At 34.4% G+C, this 19,731-nt stretch overlaps 1 protein-coding gene across 1 annotated transcript in view; it reads left to right on the plus strand.

Moving 5' to 3' along the window:
• Positions 1-19,731, plus strand: part of LOC150098044 (uncharacterized) — a gene marked incomplete at its 3' end in the record, with an annotated part of 68,813 nt that overhangs the window by 31,601 nt on the left and 17,481 nt on the right. Inside the window, exons 3-11 of the mRNA XM_090406664.1 lie at positions 531-645; positions 2,506-2,602; positions 4,726-4,832; positions 5,211-5,381; positions 10,256-10,349; positions 11,162-11,254; positions 13,576-13,741; positions 16,462-16,585; positions 16,766-17,016. Of these exons, the coding sequence (XP_090262790.1) occupies positions 531-645; positions 2,506-2,602; positions 4,726-4,832; positions 5,211-5,381; positions 10,256-10,349; positions 11,162-11,254; positions 13,576-13,741; positions 16,462-16,585; positions 16,766-17,016 (1,218 nt within the window). The remainder of the gene's footprint in view (positions 1-530; positions 646-2,505; positions 2,603-4,725; positions 4,833-5,210; positions 5,382-10,255; positions 10,350-11,161; positions 11,255-13,575; positions 13,742-16,461; positions 16,586-16,765; positions 17,017-19,731) is intronic.

The raw sequence follows: 19,731 nt of genomic DNA on the forward strand, positions 1-19,731 counted from the left end.
TTTCCAGAGAACCCAACGTTACGTTGAGAGTTATGTAATTGCTGATCAGTTTGACATTAACGGTTGAAATTTTCCAACCTTTTTTCTATCAATTGACAATAACTATTCGAGTTATAGTTACTGACTTGAATTCTTCATCGAACAAAATATTTCGAAACTTTGTAAGGCATATTGCACGCTATTATACACACATATGTACATAAATATCCTGTTTATAAACTTTCCGTGGCACGTGGTAACATAAAATTTGTCGAAATAAAATAATTCTTTAAATGAAATTTAAAAAACAATATCTGATTTTCAGAAATGACCAAATATTTTAGACATATTTTATGCATGCCGTCACTTTGTGACTTCAGTTATCTACTACAAATTTCCACTTTCAGTTGCAGCTTAGAGAGAGGGATATACTACTAAAATGAAGAGAAAATATAATTAATCATCACTTAAAGATACATAGGTTATATCGAATAAGCACTCTGACTTTTCATCGATGACCGAAATTTAATAAATGTATTTATTTATTTCAGGCATTCCAGGACTTTGCTAGACAAGCGTCCATTTTTTATCTAATGGTTATTCGGCTTGGTATCTGTGTTCCCTCAACATGCACTGAAGATGACCTTCAGGAGATAGTCGATCTAGGTGATGATCATTTATATTATATTATATATATATTAAAACAATATTGGTTTTCCTAAAAAAAAAAAAATAATAATAATCACCAAAACTCCAAATCTGTCTTTTTAACTCCTCTCTCTGTTTCATACGGAGGCGGTAGTTTCCTCCTGAAAATTTGGTTTTGTTTTGTTTTTTTTCATCCTGAAAAACACAAGAATGCCCGCAATTTACAGTGATAATACACTGGCTTCATAGTTTTAGTTACTTCTGTCGTAAATCCAAAACATCCAAAAACAAAAACTCTCCTCTGTAAAAGGAATTCATGTTCTTATTTCAATCCCTGCAATAACGAATTCAACCAACTTTCATAGTCTTAATAATTGCGTTGCTTCTTGAATGTCTGCACATGCGCGTACTCGGTTCAGTAGCCCCACCTTTAAATCAAGATATACTTTAAAAAAATGTGTAAAATACTTTTCAATTAATAAAAATAGATTTACTGTACAATTTCAAGCTATTTAAGTAAAAAAAAAAACAACTGAACTTGAAAACTGTCTACTGCATATATTTTCTCCGTCCCAATTGCGAAATACAGTCGGAGTTGAGCAATATTTCATAAGACCGTTTTAATAACGTCAAATGTCATCAAGTGATGCATTGAAATATTCTTTATTCTCTTCGTACAAACGAAGGCGTGAGTTTAATTATAAAAATATATTAAATTTCACGACAGAGTATTAAAAAAATCTCACATTACATTAATAATTTTATGTTCTTAATAAACAGAGAGAGAAAGAAATGAAATACGTTCAAATATACCAATTTCTTTCCAATTTTTATAAAATTGCTTAATACATAAGTCACCCAGTTTATTAAGAAAAATAAAATGTGATTTATTTGAATAGTCATAAGATGCTCCGCATGACTAACTGCTACATTGCTACATATGCTACATTGTTGTATTATTTTACTTATATTAATTATCTTCAGTATGCATCATATGGTGGCCAGCAATAATAGAGGTGCTAAGTTACATTGATAAGTACCCTTTAGCATCAGTATCTCAGGCTCATCCACGCAACGACCATATTAATAAATAAACTAATAAAACTAGTTTTTTTCCCTTTCTACTTTCAACTGTAGATGTGTTATCCATCTTAATGTGACTCCACTGAAATTATTTAATCTAATGTAATCATTCCGATCAACTGTTCTTGCTAGTTCAATTTTCATGATCCCGCAAAGAATATTTTTTTCGATAATTCTGTTACTGCTTGAAGCATTGCTGGAGGGAGTATTCCCACCAGCATCTGTACCGAAGTGCACCGCAGTATAATCTGAAAAGATCGCATTCAGCAATGATTGAAATTTGTTATAGGTTTCTGGAGGTATCCTCAAATCTCCGTTCTTTGAGCTCCAAAGGCAATCAAAAAACAATCACAGGAAGTCAAGTTTGAGTTATGGGACGTATCCATATTTTTATTGCGAAAGTCTGTTTAAAATGCCTTTACATCACTCAAAAACCGCACAACATAAAAAATAGAAATGTAAAGAAAAAACTAAGCAGTTATGTAAACAATGAAACTAAGCAGTTATGTAAACAATGAAACTAAGCAGTTTTATGTAAACTGCAAAATAAAACATTGCAAGCCATTATGGAAACACTCAACAGGCTAAATCATAAAAAACACAATACAGCAATTCCCAGGGGGAACAGTACTGCCAGCCTCATACACCCATGTAGTCACCAATCCCGGACGAATTCATATTCTGTAAAAATGCATTTATCTAATGATCAAGTAGTAATTTCCCTTTTTTATAAAACGATTTTATAAAAGTGTTAAAGCGGTATCGATCAACTAAGTTTTGTTTTTTGCATTTCAGTGACCAAAGATATGCCAGTTGAAGTCAATATCAGGAACTGTGAAGTAAAAGAGGAGTTCACAATTCATAGTCTTACAAAAGTACAGATTGCAATGATGTAAGTAAATGTTAAAATATTCCAAAAAGTCTTTTTTAAAAAATGTACAGGGTCGTTCAACAACATATACACAAACAGACGTTTTTTTTTTATTTCTCTTCTCTATTTCTATCTTCAGTATCACATTCCTCAAAAGTTTTGCTCAAATTTCTCTTCATGAGCTTTGTTATATATATGCGAACATTTCTTGCCATCCACGCATGCCACATTTATATACAGGGTGGCCATAAAATAACTTTCCCTCTTTGGAGGCATCTGTAGCTAAAACTAATAAACGGAATGAGACCAAATTTTATACCGAGACTTGTGAAGGCATGGGAAGATGATGTCTGCGAAAAAAAAAAAAAGAATTAGTACCAAAAATCGCCGATAGGGGAAATTTTGGCGCTGGTGGAGAAGAAAATAAGCGGATAATTACATTAAAGGCAGATAAAATGGAATAATAACATTTCGGCGGTATAAGCGACAGCCGCGTCACTCATTCCAACTGAATATGTGGCGCGTTATAATGATAATAATAATAATAATAATTAAACTAAAACATCAACCTGCGAAAGAGACACAGAAATTAATGTAGTGATTGAACTCATAGAAAATAATGTTTTATTCATCAGAATCAGGGTCCCGTGTACCACATACACGATTTCAATGTGCTTATCTTTCTTGTGTACAACAAGCACGCTGAGGCAAGGTAGGACGCATATTGAGCACAATTCGTCAGTCATTCGAATAACTGCCTGAACATTCCCAATCCCTTTTCAAGTGGAACTGGTGGCGCTGCTGTCACATATGCACAGTAAAATTTGCATAATCCTTTTTACCTGCCTTTACTGCAAATATTTGACTGCTTTCGGCTCCGCCAGCGCCAAAATTTCCTCTATCGGCGACTTCTGGTACTAAATGTTTTTTTTTTCGCGGAATTCATCTTCCCATGCCTTCGAAAGTCTGAATATAAATTGTGGTCTCATTCCGTGTATTAGTTTTAGCTACAGATACCCCTCCAAAGAGGGAAAGTTAATTTATGGCCACCCTGTATATATACAGTATATTTTAAAATCGTTATAATTACATACATACGTCGGTGGCATTACAACTTACACGATGTTTTCAACATTTTTTACAAATTCAAATACTGGTGCCTTTTAATTGATAACGGGAAGATTTGGGAAATTCTGTGAAATAATTCAATTCTGTATAATATCACAATTTAATTCGGTTCTCAACACACCTGTGTTTGGAACCAGATTAAAATGATATTTGCTATCTTGTGCATACGTTTTGTTAGCTTTTTCTTTATACATATAATAATTACATTTAGAAATTTTTTTAACTTGAGTATAATATACGTTAAAGATAGCAAGCTATTTTATATATATAGAAATATAAAGTTGGTTTTAATCCAATTCCCAAGTAAGCAAACAGACAAGTAAGTCAAGTTTGCGCCTACAAGTAGTGCAAGTCTGGGCGACTCCGTACGTAGTGCAAGTCTTAGGCAACTCGTGGGTTTCAAAGGAGATGTACTTAATGCAAAGTACATCTCCTTTGAAAGGAGATATGTTTTGCATTAAGGGTAAATACTAAGAATAGTGATCAGAGCTTATTCCACCTTTGCTACGAATTGCCTAAGACTTGCACTACGTACGGAGTCGCCCAGACTTGCACTACTTGCAGGCGAAAACTTGACTTACTTGTCTGTTTGCTTACTTGGGAATTGGATTAAAACCAACTTTATATACATATAAAATATCTTGGTATCTTTAACGTAATAATTACATTATTCGCGAATCATGTGTTATGTAATTTATTATTTTATTTTTTATTAATTATCTGTATAATTTAAAAATGTATACAACTTCATGACATTACATTATGAGAATTAATATTATTTAAAAAGAAACATGCATAGTACCGTAATATCTACGTCTGTATATTAATTATCAATGCCGTAAATCAAAATACTTTCCGAATATGGTATTTTTATTGTGTCATTGGTTTTGAATACCAATATGTTGGATCACATGAAGGTATCCAATCCAATGAAGCGCTAAAGTTTAAAACAAATATTGAAATCTTATTGAAAATTAGATTACCGACTCATATCTAATATTTGGTCTTCATTTCAGAGGTGTCTTAGGATTCTTCGTCATCATGGCCATTATTGGAACAATCGTCGATGTTATGACGAAACGTAGCAAGGAAGACGACAGTGACGGTGTCGGAGAGAATGAAAGTAAGAAAACATAAATAGCAATTGGTTTAGTCGTTTGTTATACAATGCTCTTTACCTGGAAACTGATAATGGCAGAACATTTGTGAAGAATATAATTCTGTTAGTCACAAGAAATATTTTTGTGAGTGAACTATTAGTGTGATAATGCTCCATTGGTAATAAAGGATAGTTAAATTCAAATGTTATGCATGCGAGAATCACTAAGTAGAATGCCACACACACACACACACACAAAGAGAGAGAGAGAGAGAGAGAGATCTGAACTGTTTGATAGAATGAAAAGATTTTGTATTTTTTATTATTATTAGGTATAATATTCGCTACAAATTTCATAACGATGTTTCAAATTCTTATTTTTATTTATTTTTTATTTTTTAGGTAAACTGATAGCGACGTTGAAAGCTTTCTCTATCGATGCGAACGTAAAATCTGTATTGAAATCAAAACCATCCAAAGATAACTTCGGTGTTCTGAATGGCTTAAGATGTCTTAGCATGATGTGGATTATATTGGTTCACACGTATGGCTTTGCATACAGATTATCCTTTGGTACGATTAAAATCTTGAAAATTCAAACTGTGTAAATAATGTTACTTTTCTACAGAATTGTAGTACGCATAAATACATGCTGAAGCTTATTACTGAAATGCAAAATATCGTATTCATGAGCAATGTTATTCATTTACTAAATACTAAATATATTATTAATAATTCAGAAATTATTAATGCATGAAGAAATCAATGCACAAGAATAGAAAAGGTTTTCCGAGTACTAGAAACATCCTCTGCTTACCGCAAGGAGGCTATTTTTTGTCTCTAATGCTATTTAATATTGACATGAATGACGTCCATTCACCGCTTAGAAATAGTCTTCTTTTTCAGTATGAAGATGATACGCCCTGATTGTACCAGTTCACCACTCTTCAGAAAACAGTAGAACATGCACAAGAAAATATAAATCACCTTTCAAAGTAGTTCCATAACAATTTCATTCGCATTAACAAAGTAAATACACATATTTAGTGTGAAGAAAGTTGTAGAATTGGTGGTAATATAGAGGAAGTGATGGGGAAGGTATTGAAGAGTCACATAGTAGGAGTGACGTTCTCAGGACTTGTAGAAGCAGTAATGATTTCTTATGTTTATTCACTAATGCTAGAAGTATTCGAAATAAGGGAAACGAAATTGTTGCTTTGCTCGAGTCTGTTCGCCCCAAAATTGTTGGTATAAGTGAGACGTGGTTAGATGACGATGACATCCTGACAGGAATAGAGATGAACGGATATGATATTTTTCATGAAGGTAGACAGGGAAGAAAGGGAGGAGGAGTACTGTTAATGGTAGCAGATGAGTTGTGCCCATCTAAGGTGGAATTGCAAGGTGCAAATAGTGGTCACGGTTGTTGAAAGTAATTACCTTAGGCAGCACGTAACGGAGGGTACACGAGGATCAAGAGTATTGGATTTGATCATCTCATCAGATGATGTTATTATAAATATGGTATCAAATCTTCCACCAGTTGGTGAGAGTGACCACGAGGTGATCACGTGCAGGGTGACCAGTCATTCTAGGACGTCTGTTAGAAAGGGATATATGTGGAATTATAAGACTGGTAATTACGAAAAGCTCAGGAAACAGCTTGCGATAATAAATTGGAAAGAGGAACTGGATGGAAAGGATATCAATGTCGCTTGGGCCATACTCAATAACTATTTGGTGGAGGCAATATCAGAGTGTATTCCAAGGGTCAAGAGAGTAAATAGAGTGGGTGTAAAATGGATGAATCAAGAGATAAGGTATGCAATCTGGAAGAAGAAGGTATTATGAAAGAAACACAAAATGAGTATTTATAACAACCAGTTGCATGAGAAGTACAAAGAGCAGGCGAGGAAGGTGACTAGCTTGATAAGGGTAGCAAAAATGCAGTATGAGCAGCAGTTATCTAAAGCGGCCAAAAAAATCCTAAGGAGTTTTTTCGATATGTCGCCAGTAGAAGAAAGAATGATTATGGTAGGATGGGATTGATTGGCGAAAACGGAGGAATGATAACCGCTGCGGAGGATATAGTTGAGATATTTAGTGAGCAATTTCTAAAGGTATTTCATTCTTGTGAATGTGGCATCATGCAGAACTTGAAAGCAGTGAGAAAGGAGGAGGAGGAGGAACTGTTAGTAAGTGAACAGGATGTATATGAGGAACTGAATAGACTTGATGTAAATAAGGCTGTGGGACTTGATGCTATTTCACCACGTGTCTTGAGGGAATGTGCCAGAGAGTTAACAACAGCTTTTGTATATCTTTTCAACATGAGTCTCTCACTGGGTCAAGTTCGAAAAGAGTGGAAAGAGGGTAAAATTGTTCCAATTCATAAGGGAGGTGATAAGAGTAAGGCTTTGAATTATAGCCCAGTCTGTGTGTCTGCAGTTGTGGTCAAGGTATTAGAGAAGTTAGTTAGGAATAAAGTTCAGAATTGGGTTAACAACAGAAAAATACTCTTTGACGGCCAGCATGGATTTATTAAAGGAAGATCGTGCTTTAGCAACCTGCTTACTTTTTATAATAAAGTGACAACTGCATTGGATAAGGGTATTGCATATACAGTGGTATATTTAGATTTTGCAAAGGCGTTTGATAAATTGCTACATGATAAGCTGGTAATTAAATTGGAACGAATGAGGCTGAACAGTAGATTGGTTCACTGGATTGGAGATTAGCTGTCTGACAGGTATCAGCGAGTTGTCTGTGGAGGAGCGATATCCCAGAAGAGGAAAGTTACTAGTGGTGTACCTCAAGGGTCTGTTTTGGGTCCATTGCTGTTTAATTTGTATGTAAATGATATCTGGAGAGGTCTGAATGATGATGTGCAGTTGTTTGCAGATGATGCAAAGTTAGGCAGAGCTATCAGGAGTAGTGTGGATGCTGTAGCTTTGCAAGAGGACTTGAATACACTGTCTGAATGGGTAAATAAGTGGGGATGTCAATTCATTGTTTCAAAGTGTAAGGTTTTGAAATTTGGGGAGATGGGATGTAAAGTACACAATTGGTGCGAATATCTTGGAAGAGGTAGAGGAAATGAGAGATCTGGGAGTGATTGTAGACAAGGACCTAAAATTTCGGGGACACGCTACTAAATTAGTGAAGACAACACAGCGGATAATGGGAATGATGCGGAGGACATTGACTTGTAGAAGTAATGATGTTATGGTTCCTTTGTATAAGGCTTTGATCAGGCCACATATGGATTACTGTGCACAGATCTGGTCACCTGGTTTTCAAAATGAAATTGCGTTGGAAAAGGTTCAGAGGCCATTGACTAAGGTGGTTTCTGGTTTCTGGAATGTAGAGTATGAAGTCAGATTGACAAATGCAATTTGCAGAAATTAGTGGATAGAAGGAGGAGGGGGGGATATGATTGAGACATATAAGCTATTAAGTGATTATTACCAGATTAACGCTGGGGAGGTTTTGCACAGAATGGGTGAGGATAGCAGGAGAACAAGAGGTCATTCCTAGAAGCTGTATAAGGAGGGTGTGAGCAAGGGAGTGAGGAGCAGGTTTTTTGCATGGAGAGTGGTGAGTGATTAGAATGTTTTGTCCGAGAGTGTGGTGTGTGCAGAGACAGTGAATATATTTAAGGCACAGTATGATAAACTGTGTGAATAACAGTGGACCTCCCACGATGAGTCTTTGACTCCATGGAGGTTTTTATAATAATAATAATAATAATAATAATAATAATAATAATAATAATAATAATAATAATATGAAGATGATTAAAAATTCCAAACTTCAACTAACAGTTATGAAGAAGCCAATAATTTCAAATGAAATAAATTGCATCGATGTAGGAGAAAAATGATCATGTATTGGCAACATAGGTTTTATCTTGGCCTTCATGTAAATCATGATATTAAGGGGACTAGCCCAATTAACTACCTTCGGAATCATTAAGAACTATCGCAATGAAACTGTAACAAATTAGAGACACATAGTCCCATCTAGCATCAAAAATCTATACAAATCTCTATGTGAAGCAATAGTCCGTTACGTCCTGACTGTTATACGAAACAGCGGATCAAAACAATAATCTATAACTTGAGAGAGAGAGAGAGAGAGAGAGAGAGAGAGAGATAAATTTGTGCTAATAGCAAAATACAAATGTAACTATTATCCATAGCTAACAGAAGGCTGTGCAATGACACAGACCGTTCTTCACGACAATATATAGCAATAGTATGACGCTACTTTAAAAAAGAATTCAGAGAATCAACTGTGTCGTTCGCCAACAACTGAGGGAACGAATTTACGCCGCTACAAAAGGAGCTATAGCTCAATAGCAAAATGCTACTCTATATCTTCTATGCTAAATGCACTTCCAGTGAACTAGCAAACGATTTCCACCTGAATTGGATAAGTTTCTAACAAATGTTTTGATGATTATGTGCATATTTTTATACAAAATACAAGTATGTAAATTGTGTTACAAATGTTTTTATAATTTTTATTATTTTCTTTTCAGACGCATATTATTTATGATGGATGTGCGTTAATGTTTTTTGTAGTCACATGTCACCTCCTTAAAGTGATACAAATTTTCACTAATATCACATGATTTTACTTAATATCTCTATTATAAAATTTTCTCTAATATCACTGAATTTTACCACTTTGATGTAATGATATTAGAGAAAATGTTTCAATAAAATTTCATAAATTCACTGCTACAAACGAAGCAATTTGTGCGCTGGTGAATAAATTTAAAAGAACTGGATCTGAATATGATGAAGAGAGAGAGATCTGGAGGTCCAAGGACAGCAAGACAAAGTTCAATTTGTTCTTCATGTCTTCAGAGAAGATCAAGACATGAAAAAGAATTGTATTGGAGGAGAATTCAAGATTTAGGAGATCTTCGAGATCGCATTAGGGAGGAGTTCATAAAATAACCTCTGAAATGCTTTCAAATTTGTTCTTCAATGCAGATACAGAGATTCGATAAACGTGCAGTGACAATGATGGAGAACACGAAAGTAATAATTAACGTTTTGAGCTGTTTATTTATTTTTCTTATCGATTTAATAGGCATATTTCGTATAAAATATACATATAATCATGTCGTGAAGACAATTGTTAAATTTTTATCCTATTTCGCCAAAATGCACAGTGGCGTTATTCAGATTCCCCGGATTAAGAACTTCATAGCGAAATCTCTTCTCAATGTCTAAATGGCAATGAAATTCAAAATTTTGTCAGATTTTCGTGTTTTACTATCATTTAATCTTGCCCTTTTTCTGCAATATTGAGATATGTTTTGTGATCTGCTTTCATTTGATAGTTTTGTTAACTTTCGTTATATTTTATTTTCAAAATTCTACGGGTGAATTCAACCAATATTTTTATGTTTTCATTCATTTTTTTCTTAACAGCAAGAATGGACAATGCAAAAGGCTATTTGGAAGATGTAACCTTCCAAGCGATTATAAATGCTTGGTTGTCTGTAGATACGTTTTTCGTCTTAGGGTGAGTAACAAAGATATTAAAATCATTTTTAGTAAGCTATACATATAGTAAATAATTAATCTGTTGCATGTAACGTCACATTTCTATACTCTACCTACTCTGTTCTAACTTCACTCTTACATTTATTTCGACTAATTTCTGAGCAGATCTTAGAAATTTAAAGCACGTTTTCTTGGTTTGTGATATCTAAAATCATCCCAGAGATGTTCGGGATTTAAACAGGATCTCCGTGAAGATTAAACATCTTTTGTAAATCACAATAAAGTTCATAAAGCTATGATATTCAGGCATAAAAATTGTTTCTCTCATATGAAAAATAAAAGGAGAACCGTAGTATCCCGTATGTCTGAATACACATTTTAAAAACTATTCAAAACAACGAAACTATACATTAATGTGGGAAAAGCTTCATAATAGGATAACAAATGTGGTATACCTCTTTTTAGATAATCATAAAGAAAATCATAAAGTACTTCGTTGCGAAGTTATTAGACACTCCTTGAAGATATTAAACAGACTCTTTCTACGAAATGTGCGGATATATTGCAGTTAGGCTTATCAAATTTTTTTTTTTTTGGATTTGATAACATCCACATCTAATTTTTTTTACTATTCTAATTACAAAGGGATTTTTTATGACATTCTAGAGAAACAATCATTCTGATTGTTTTTCTAGGATCATCAGACCATTTAAAGGTATAGCAAGAAAAAGATTTTTAGTTCTTTCGAAAATATGTACTCTGCTAATTGATTGTTCTGTATAATTCTTATGCTGTTATAATTAAATATTTATTCATGATTTATTTCAACAGAGCTTTCCTAGTGGCACATTCCAATCTTAAGAAACTCGAAAGAAAACAAGGAAGAATTAATTGGATTCGATATTTCTTACATCGACTATGGAGGTCAGTATTTTGTTAATGTAATTACATACTACGATCAGTAATATAAGGTGGATGATCAGAAATAAGGAATATCGAATTACTTATGAATTGCTTATGAAAATTAGCATATAGATAGGCTTAAAGAAAGAAAAAACAAACAAAAAAAGAACAGCAAGTGCTTGAAATGTCACCCATCAATCCCCATAGCTATACAATATTATTTGAACACGCAGTTCTAAACACGTAAATACAAGTAACATGTCATCTGAAAACGCTGTCAATAACAATAAAATTTTAATTCGTGTGATTTATTTTGGATTCTGTGTTTTAATATTGACATTATTGAAAACAACGAAATACATCTAGCGTATTTATCTCCCTATTGTCAACTACGAATTCCTGGAAGATAACACGTATCGTGTTACACAAGTAGTCACGTATTCAGGATTTAAATATTGACATGTCAGCCTATTAATCAAATACGCTGTGAGGTGACATGCTATAGAAAATAAAAATAAATAGTTTTAATATCTGTACGGAAAAAAAAGAAGAAAAAGTGATCTAAACCAGTATTTCTGAAGCCTCAACGAACCTGGAACACCTAACAGCAATTACAACTTTACGAAGGTTTTTATGCTTTTATTTTCAATGAAAATAAAAGCTAAATGCAGTCTTTTTTTTTTTAAATCTTTCTTTCTTTCAACGACAAAATACTTATTCTGAGGTCATTGAATCTTTGATTACAGCATGATGTTGACATTCAACCAGTATGACACGCTGCGCCATCTAGTACGTGAGTTTAAAAGCACAATTCCGTTTAGCAGAACTTACATATCATATGCAAAATATAAAGTTCACATTGCCTGTTTTTTATCACCATTTGATCATAGTTTTTTATAAAACAAATATGAATAAGTATGAAAATTAGCTTGTATATTATAAGGCGACATGATGTTGTTACGATCGTTTTACACTAATTTAAGTTTAGAAATTGGTTAGAATAAAAACTAGGTTTACGGACACTAATAAGTACTACCATTACTACTATCACTAGTAGTAGTAGTACTAGTAATAATAATAATAATAATTTGAAAAATATCTCGCTCTCCTTTAGCAGCTCCCCAGTTAAAAAATAATAAAAAAGAAAAATAAATAAATAAACAAATGTATGCTTCTCAGTATATAGTAACATGTTAAACATGTTACTTACAAAATACCTATAAAACATTCAGCACAACAACTTTCAGATTGAAATACTTTACAGTATATCTAAGATTATTAATAACATTTCCTCCTGCCTTATAATGAATTCTTGTATAAAATATTGGCAGTTTGTCCCATAGTGCATGGATGTAAACGTTTTCTGACCTTCTAAATCAGAAATATGCAACATATCGCTGCCGACAGGAGAAACAGTGATGGTGCAAATAAATATTTGCATTTAAAAAGTGATATTGTCATCGAAAATAATCGATGGTAATACAAGTCTGTGCGAACAAAATAGTTATCATGCAGTATACATTCAGTAATAATTGCAGCTTCAGTCATATATGCATATTAGGTCTTATTCTAAGCGTAATAGTAGTTCTGTACAGTAGAATCCCGATTAACCAGTGGCTGATGTTCAGCGATGGAGGGACTGTGCACAAATCGACTCGGTGTCCAATATTAAAAGGAAACTTCATGCGATATTGTTTTTGAAGGCTAATTTTCAAAATGCAAAGACCTTCTGTTTTTCATCTCTTAACTAATTTTAAAATTGCTCGTGTTTCATTTCTTTGAAAAAATAATATCTTGTTCGATGAAGGGACTTTTAGAAAAGTCTCATAACTTCGAGTGGTATTCGCCGGCGGTCTTTAGACTATTCTCTGTAGTCAGAATGCATAGGATAAAGCATTTCATGGTAAAGATGCCTAAACGTCCAAACAAGTTCAACTTTTTTAGACACCAAGAAGCAACGTGGGATGTGTTTCTTTATTTTTAGCTTTTCCTCTCCTTACCCTTAATTTACCGTTTGTTTTTAATTTTATTCTCTTTAATTCCTCCGATCTGAAAGGTTTATTATTAATATTTGTTGCCTTTTTAAGTGCCCAACATAATGAAAGTCGTAATGGAGTGCCATCACTGTATGAAAGTTAAGAACAGAGATATCTTTGAACCCTACGATTGCTACCTGTTTATCACTCGTTGCCAGAACAACATGCACCATAAAGTAGAAATCTGCACGCACATAAAAATCAGTTTTAATTATATAGAATAACTATAATTAGAATTAAAATAAAAGAACTGCTTCAGGATAAAAATAAGAGCGATATATTTACTATAACTCTGTTTTTCTACAGATTAACTCCTCCAGTTGGAGCAACGATTGCCATTTTGTTCCTGCTTCCTTTACTTGGCTATGGTCCCGTCTGGAAAGACGTAATAGGAACTGAAGTGGACCATTGCAAATCGAACTGGTGGATGGCATTGTTGCCGCTGAACACTTGGGTTAATTACAACGACATGGTAAGTATTGATAAATAAAAGTTCTTCCAAGCTTTTATGTTACGAAAATAAAAAGTTAAGCAATACGAACAATAGCGATCGACAAAGTAATATTTACAATGCAAAAAAAAAAACCCACAAAATTTCCATACGCAAAACATTTCCATAACTCTATCAGTCTTCAATTTATTGTTAATTTAAATCATACGTTGGTATTGTATCTAACAATGCCTCGGTGGCAGAGTCAACCCTTCGATTAGAAAAAAAAAAAAAAAAAACACGAGTTCGAATCCCGTCAGTTGAAAAGACCTATTATCCTTAGCTGATTACGCCATAAATATAAAAATAAAACCAAGTTATATCTAAAATAACTCCTCAGACATCCAATTCAAGTATTTCTCTATCAGTCTTCTCACATTAGCTTCCTAATTCAATCAGTTTATTTAGATTTATTGGGCAAAACATAGAGCATTCACTTGACGTGAATTCACAAGAGCCATTCAACATTAGAAAATCTAAAAAGACAGATTACCAGTATTCCAAAATGGCTGATCATACTTCATTTGAGAGACATTCGCTGGACAGAAACAATGTAACAACAGACACGATAATTTAATCAAACTATTCATAAGCGAATTTCTCACAGTCAGCGTATTAGATAAGCCTAATAATTAGAACATCCGTGTTATGGCAGTTAGAAGCTGCTTTGGATTACAGGACACTTCATTGTCTTACTCCAATCTATCAGACATTAATACCATGGTTGAGATAGTCCAGATCACTTTGTTGGTTGCAATGTAAGTCTCACATAATCACTAAAGTTTTTCACAAATATTCATGTCCGAAGTGGGATTCGAACTCTCTTTCTATTGTAGGGAGAGAAGAGGCATTATATCCATCCAAGCGATCTGTGACAGAAAATATTTCATCTACCTTTATAGAGATTCCATGTTTATTTACATTTCCTTTTTTGGTTCTTTCTTTATTTTCGGTTTTTCTTGAATTGTCGAATGGAGTTGGAGAGAGATGCATTCTAGTTTTTTTAAAACTGGTTACAATAAAACGGGCCTACATATCATCATTATTTTTACCTGCTCTTACATCCTGTCTTAAGTGTATCATTTTTGATTTTCATATTACTAAGATTGATATATTTGGCGATGTTCATACATGAAAAGCGCATGAAGAGGGTAAAATACGGCCATAATGCTTGTACGTATGAATTCACTGACAAGAAGACAAACTTAGGAAATAACTTGTTTACCGAGAGTAAATAGCCTTAAGGATATCCACGATTTTTATCCTCGAAGAGAGAACAACCAAAACAGGAAACGAGGTCGACTATTTGAAGTATAGAAAGTATTTAGGACACACACACACACACACACACACGATGCTAATAAAAATAACAATTTGTTATATAATTGACAAGGAAGGCAGATAGAGGAACAAAGCAAGTAAATATATAAGGAAATCAAATTCAAAAATGATAAAAGTCTTAGCTATAATTATTTGGTGACATTTGTCTGGACGTAGCTCGTACTAAATATAAAAATCTCTTCGATTATTTCACACATAAAGATAATGAAATGTATCCTTTGCTTATGGATTTGCTATCATAAAGGAGCGGTCATTTGTTGAAGAGAAAAAGGACGTCCGAATTTTAACCAATAAAGTCTCTCGATTCCCCGTGTGGCGGCCGGGGAATAAGAATATCCCCCACTGTAGCCCATGCATGTCGTGCGAGGCGACTAAAATGGGTACCCAGAGCCTGGAGGGTATAGCTGGGTCACCCTGTCTCCGGGAGTCATAAATATGGAGGTCTGGTCCTCCAGGTTGGGGGTTGGGCGTGGGGCTGATGACCTCACCCTGAAAAAAAAAAAAAACTTGTCACGAAATCTAAAGAAATAACTGCTGGATGGACTAAATGGCGGTAAAACATCTTATCATGGACTTCAAAGCAAACTCATCTCGAATGTGTAGGTTACTAATTAAATGACAGTTTTAACTACAGTTTTATCTGTGTGTATGCTCCAACTGAAGAAAAGAAAAATAGTTGTTTTATAATGAATTAGATGATATTCTATGGGGAATGTCCAAAGAGGGATGTAAAAATTATTATAGGTGATTTAAATGCCAAAATAGGCAAAGAGGATACACACGGGCCAACCATTGGGAAATATAGTTTACATAATGAGACTAATGATAATGGGACTAAACTGATCAACTTTTCTTCTTCAAGAAATATGGTTATTGATAGTACAATGTTTAATCATAAAGATATCCATAAAATGACCTGGAAGTCTCCTGATGGAGACATCTTTAACCAAATTGATCATCTTTTAAAGATGCTAGACAACTATCCAATTTGATGGATGTTAGAACCTACAGAGGAGCAAATATTGATTCTCATCGCTATTTGATGATATCAAAGATTAGAAGCAGAATCTCTAATGTAAGGAGGATATGGGTCCCATGTGGGTCCCATGTTAGAAAGTTTACTAAGGAAAGATTGAAGGAATTAGAAGTTAAAGCCAAATATGGTGATAAAATCAGTGAAAACCTGTCTTTTCTAATCATTGGTGACAGTGTTAATAAAGCTTAGGGTGTTTTTAGGGATGTCATAGTGACAACAGCAGATATAGTATTAGGAAAAGTCAGTAGAGTTAAGTATAACCATTGGTTTGATGCAGAATGTGAACTTGTGACTGTATTAAAAAGAAGCATATAAACAAATGTAGCAGAGGAACTACACTCGTAAAGCTGTGGAGGAATATCGTTTGGCTAGAAAAGAAGAAAAGATGCATAAGAATAGAAAGAAGAAATACTGTGAGGATGAACTTAAGGAATTGGAACATCTCAAAAGTATGAATGAAAACAAATTTTTCTATCAAAAGTTAAATAGTAGTCGGAAAGATTTCGAGCCTAGAACAACGTTATGCAGGGATAATTGAGGGTATAATTTTTAGTGGGAATGAAATGAACTAGGGAGATGGGCAGAGCATTTCGATGAACTATTGAATTAAAATATATCTGGTCAATTAGATGATATGGAAGAGAGCCAAGATCTAGAAGCAGTTGAACCAGTACTAACAGATGCAGAAGTGGAGGCAGCTATTAAAAAACTTAAGAACAATAAGGCAACCGGAATGGATAGGATACAAGCAGAGTTAATTAAAAGTGTTGGTACAGAATACTTCAAGCAGCTGTGTCAACTTATCAACAAAATCTGGATTAATGAACCAATTCCAGACGAATGGAATCTGAGCGTTATATGCCCCCGTTCCATAAGAAAGGTGATGTAATGATATATGTTCTGACTATAGATGAATTAATATACTATGCACGGCTTATAAAATTTTCCCTAACATTCTATTTATGAGACTTTATCCTCCCTATGTAGAGAATATTATTGGCGATTATCAATGTGGATTCGGTCAAGGAAGATCTATAAATGATCAGATTTTTAATATACACCAATTACCTGAAAAATGTAAGGAATTTGGAATTGAAACGATTTTAGAGCCACATATCATTGCAATGGAGGAACTACAGATTCCACGAAAAGTTATGGCTTTAGTTATAGATAGAGTCGTCAGATCAAAATTCAGAACATGCGATCCAATATAAAATGGTGTTCGACAAGGAGATGGCTTAGCTTGATTACTATTTAACATAGCACTTTAAAAGGTTTTCAGAGTTGCTGGCATTAATACAAGGGGGACTATTTTCTACAAGTCAGTACAAATTATGGCATACGCAGACGATATCAATATTATAGGAATGAAACGAAAAGCAATGGAAGAATGGAAGAAACTTTCATCAGTTTAAAAAAGGCAGCACTGAAGATGATTTTGCAGGTTAACCAATAAAAAAACAAAGTGGATGCAAGTAACTAGAAAGATTTATGATAATAATCCTTCTCAAATCAAAACTGGTTCGTATAAATTTGAAATTGTACACAGTTTTATATACTTGGGATACGAAGTTAATTGTGAAAATGATATAGTATTGATATCATTTAGCTTTTGTGGACTTAGGAAACACCTAAAGTCGCATCTGATCTCAAGAAAACAATGATAATGATATTTGTAAGAACAGTATTAACTTATTCTTATGAAAACTAGGTATTATCAATGGCAGAAGAAAGATTGCTAGGTCTGTTTGAAAGAAGAGTTCTCAGATACATTTTTGGAACAGTTCAAGAGAATGGTGTGTGCAGGAAAAGTTCGAGTGTGCTGTCTAGTGCCTTCCAGATATATCTTGAAGGTTCTCGATACTTCGTTATTTTCATATAAATACAAGAGGATCTCATCCACATTTAGTCAGTCAGTCGTGAAACAGTGTGACGTTCGTGTGTAAGGGCACGCAGGTTCGTCGTGTCAGCCAAAGCCTGTTGTGGTTTTATATTGCCAGATTTTTTTCATTAGTGTGAGACATATTCAGTAGAAAATAACCATTACACGGCCGTTTTAGATCATTTTTTCGGTTCTACTTCCATAACCATAGCGTCTACGAGTTAAAAGCGTAAATAATCAAGTGATTCTTGTCGGGTTTTTAATGAAAAGTGGACCAATTTGTACTTTTTTGTGTCGATCGGCTATAAGCCAGTTTGTTTCATTTGTCGTGAGTCAGTGTCAAAAGAATACAATATAAAAAGCCACTATGAGACAAAACATGCGTCTAATTTCGATCACTTTCAAGGGCGGCTTTGTGTGGACAAAGTGAACCGTCTCCAAATTGATTTAAAATGCCAGCAGGGTGCGTTTAAAAGGTAGAGGGAAGAGAGCGAAGCGTGCGTCAAAGTAAGTTATGTGATAGCTGAAAAATTGCTAAAAAATCAAAAGCCTTCTTGGACGGCGAGTTTTTGAAAGAGTGTCTCATCGCTGCTGGGGATATTCTGTGCCCAAATAAAATGAAGTGTTTAAAAAATCGTGTTTGTCTGGGGTAACGGTAGCACGACGTGTCGAAGAACTTGCCAATGACATTGAAGGAACTTTAAAAAAACGGTCGTCTGAATTTACGTCATATTCACTTGCTTTAGATGAGAGCACAGATGTGAAGGATACAGCACAACTGGCTATCGTTGTCCTTGGCATTGATCAGCAATTCAATGTGACAGAAGAACTGCTAGCTCTCGTACCTATGACGAGAACGACGAAAAGCACTGAAATTCTTGAAGCCGCCAAGAAAACGCTCCAGCGTTTCGACCTCAGCTTAACCAACCTCGAGGGTGTAGTAACTGATGGTGCTCCTGCCATATTGGGAAAGAATGAAGGGTTTGTTGCGCTGCTACGGAAAGAACCGGAAGTAGAAGGAAAAGATTTCGTCCATTACCACTATTTAATCCACCAGGAGAATTTGTGCGTGAAAACTATTGGATTTGAGAATGTCATGAAAGTTATTGTGACCGTCGTCAACATTATTAGGGCAAGAGGATTGAATCATCGTCACTTACAAGAGTTTTTGACCCAAGAGTGAGAAGCGGATCAAGGCGATGTGGTTATTATAGTGATGTGCGTTGGTTGAGCAGATGGAAGGTTCTTAAAAGAGTCTTTGACTTATGGAGCGAAATACAGCAGTTCATGCAAACCAAGTGGAATCCGATTGCGGAATTTAACAATCCAAAGTGGATGACAGACTTTGCCTTTGTCACCGACATATCGTTGCATATGAATGACTTAAATACGCGGCTACAATCCAAAGATCAACTGGTGCACACTCTATTTGATCACATCAAAGCTTTTGTGGCCAAGCTCAAACTTTGGGAGGCACAACTCGCAAAAAAAGACTTAACTCATTTTCAGCTTCTCGCTGAGTCCAACTGTTCGTCTCTTGATGAATACGCTACAAAATTAGCCGTGTTGAGAAGTGAGTTATGAAGAGAGATTTAGTGATTTTCGTAACCAACAGTCTTCTTTAGATTTATTTTTAATGCCATTCAGTGTCAATGCTGCCGAAATGCCAAGCTCAGTACAAATGGAGCTGCTTGAACTCCAAAACAACTCTTC

This window comes from Typopeltis vanoorti, chromosome 16, assembly GCF_054136105.1.
Source record: "Typopeltis vanoorti isolate ZY-2024b chromosome 16, IOZ_Tvanoo_1.0, whole genome shotgun sequence".
Classification (NCBI taxonomy): Eukaryota; Metazoa; Arthropoda; class Arachnida; order Uropygi; family Thelyphonidae; genus Typopeltis; species Typopeltis vanoorti.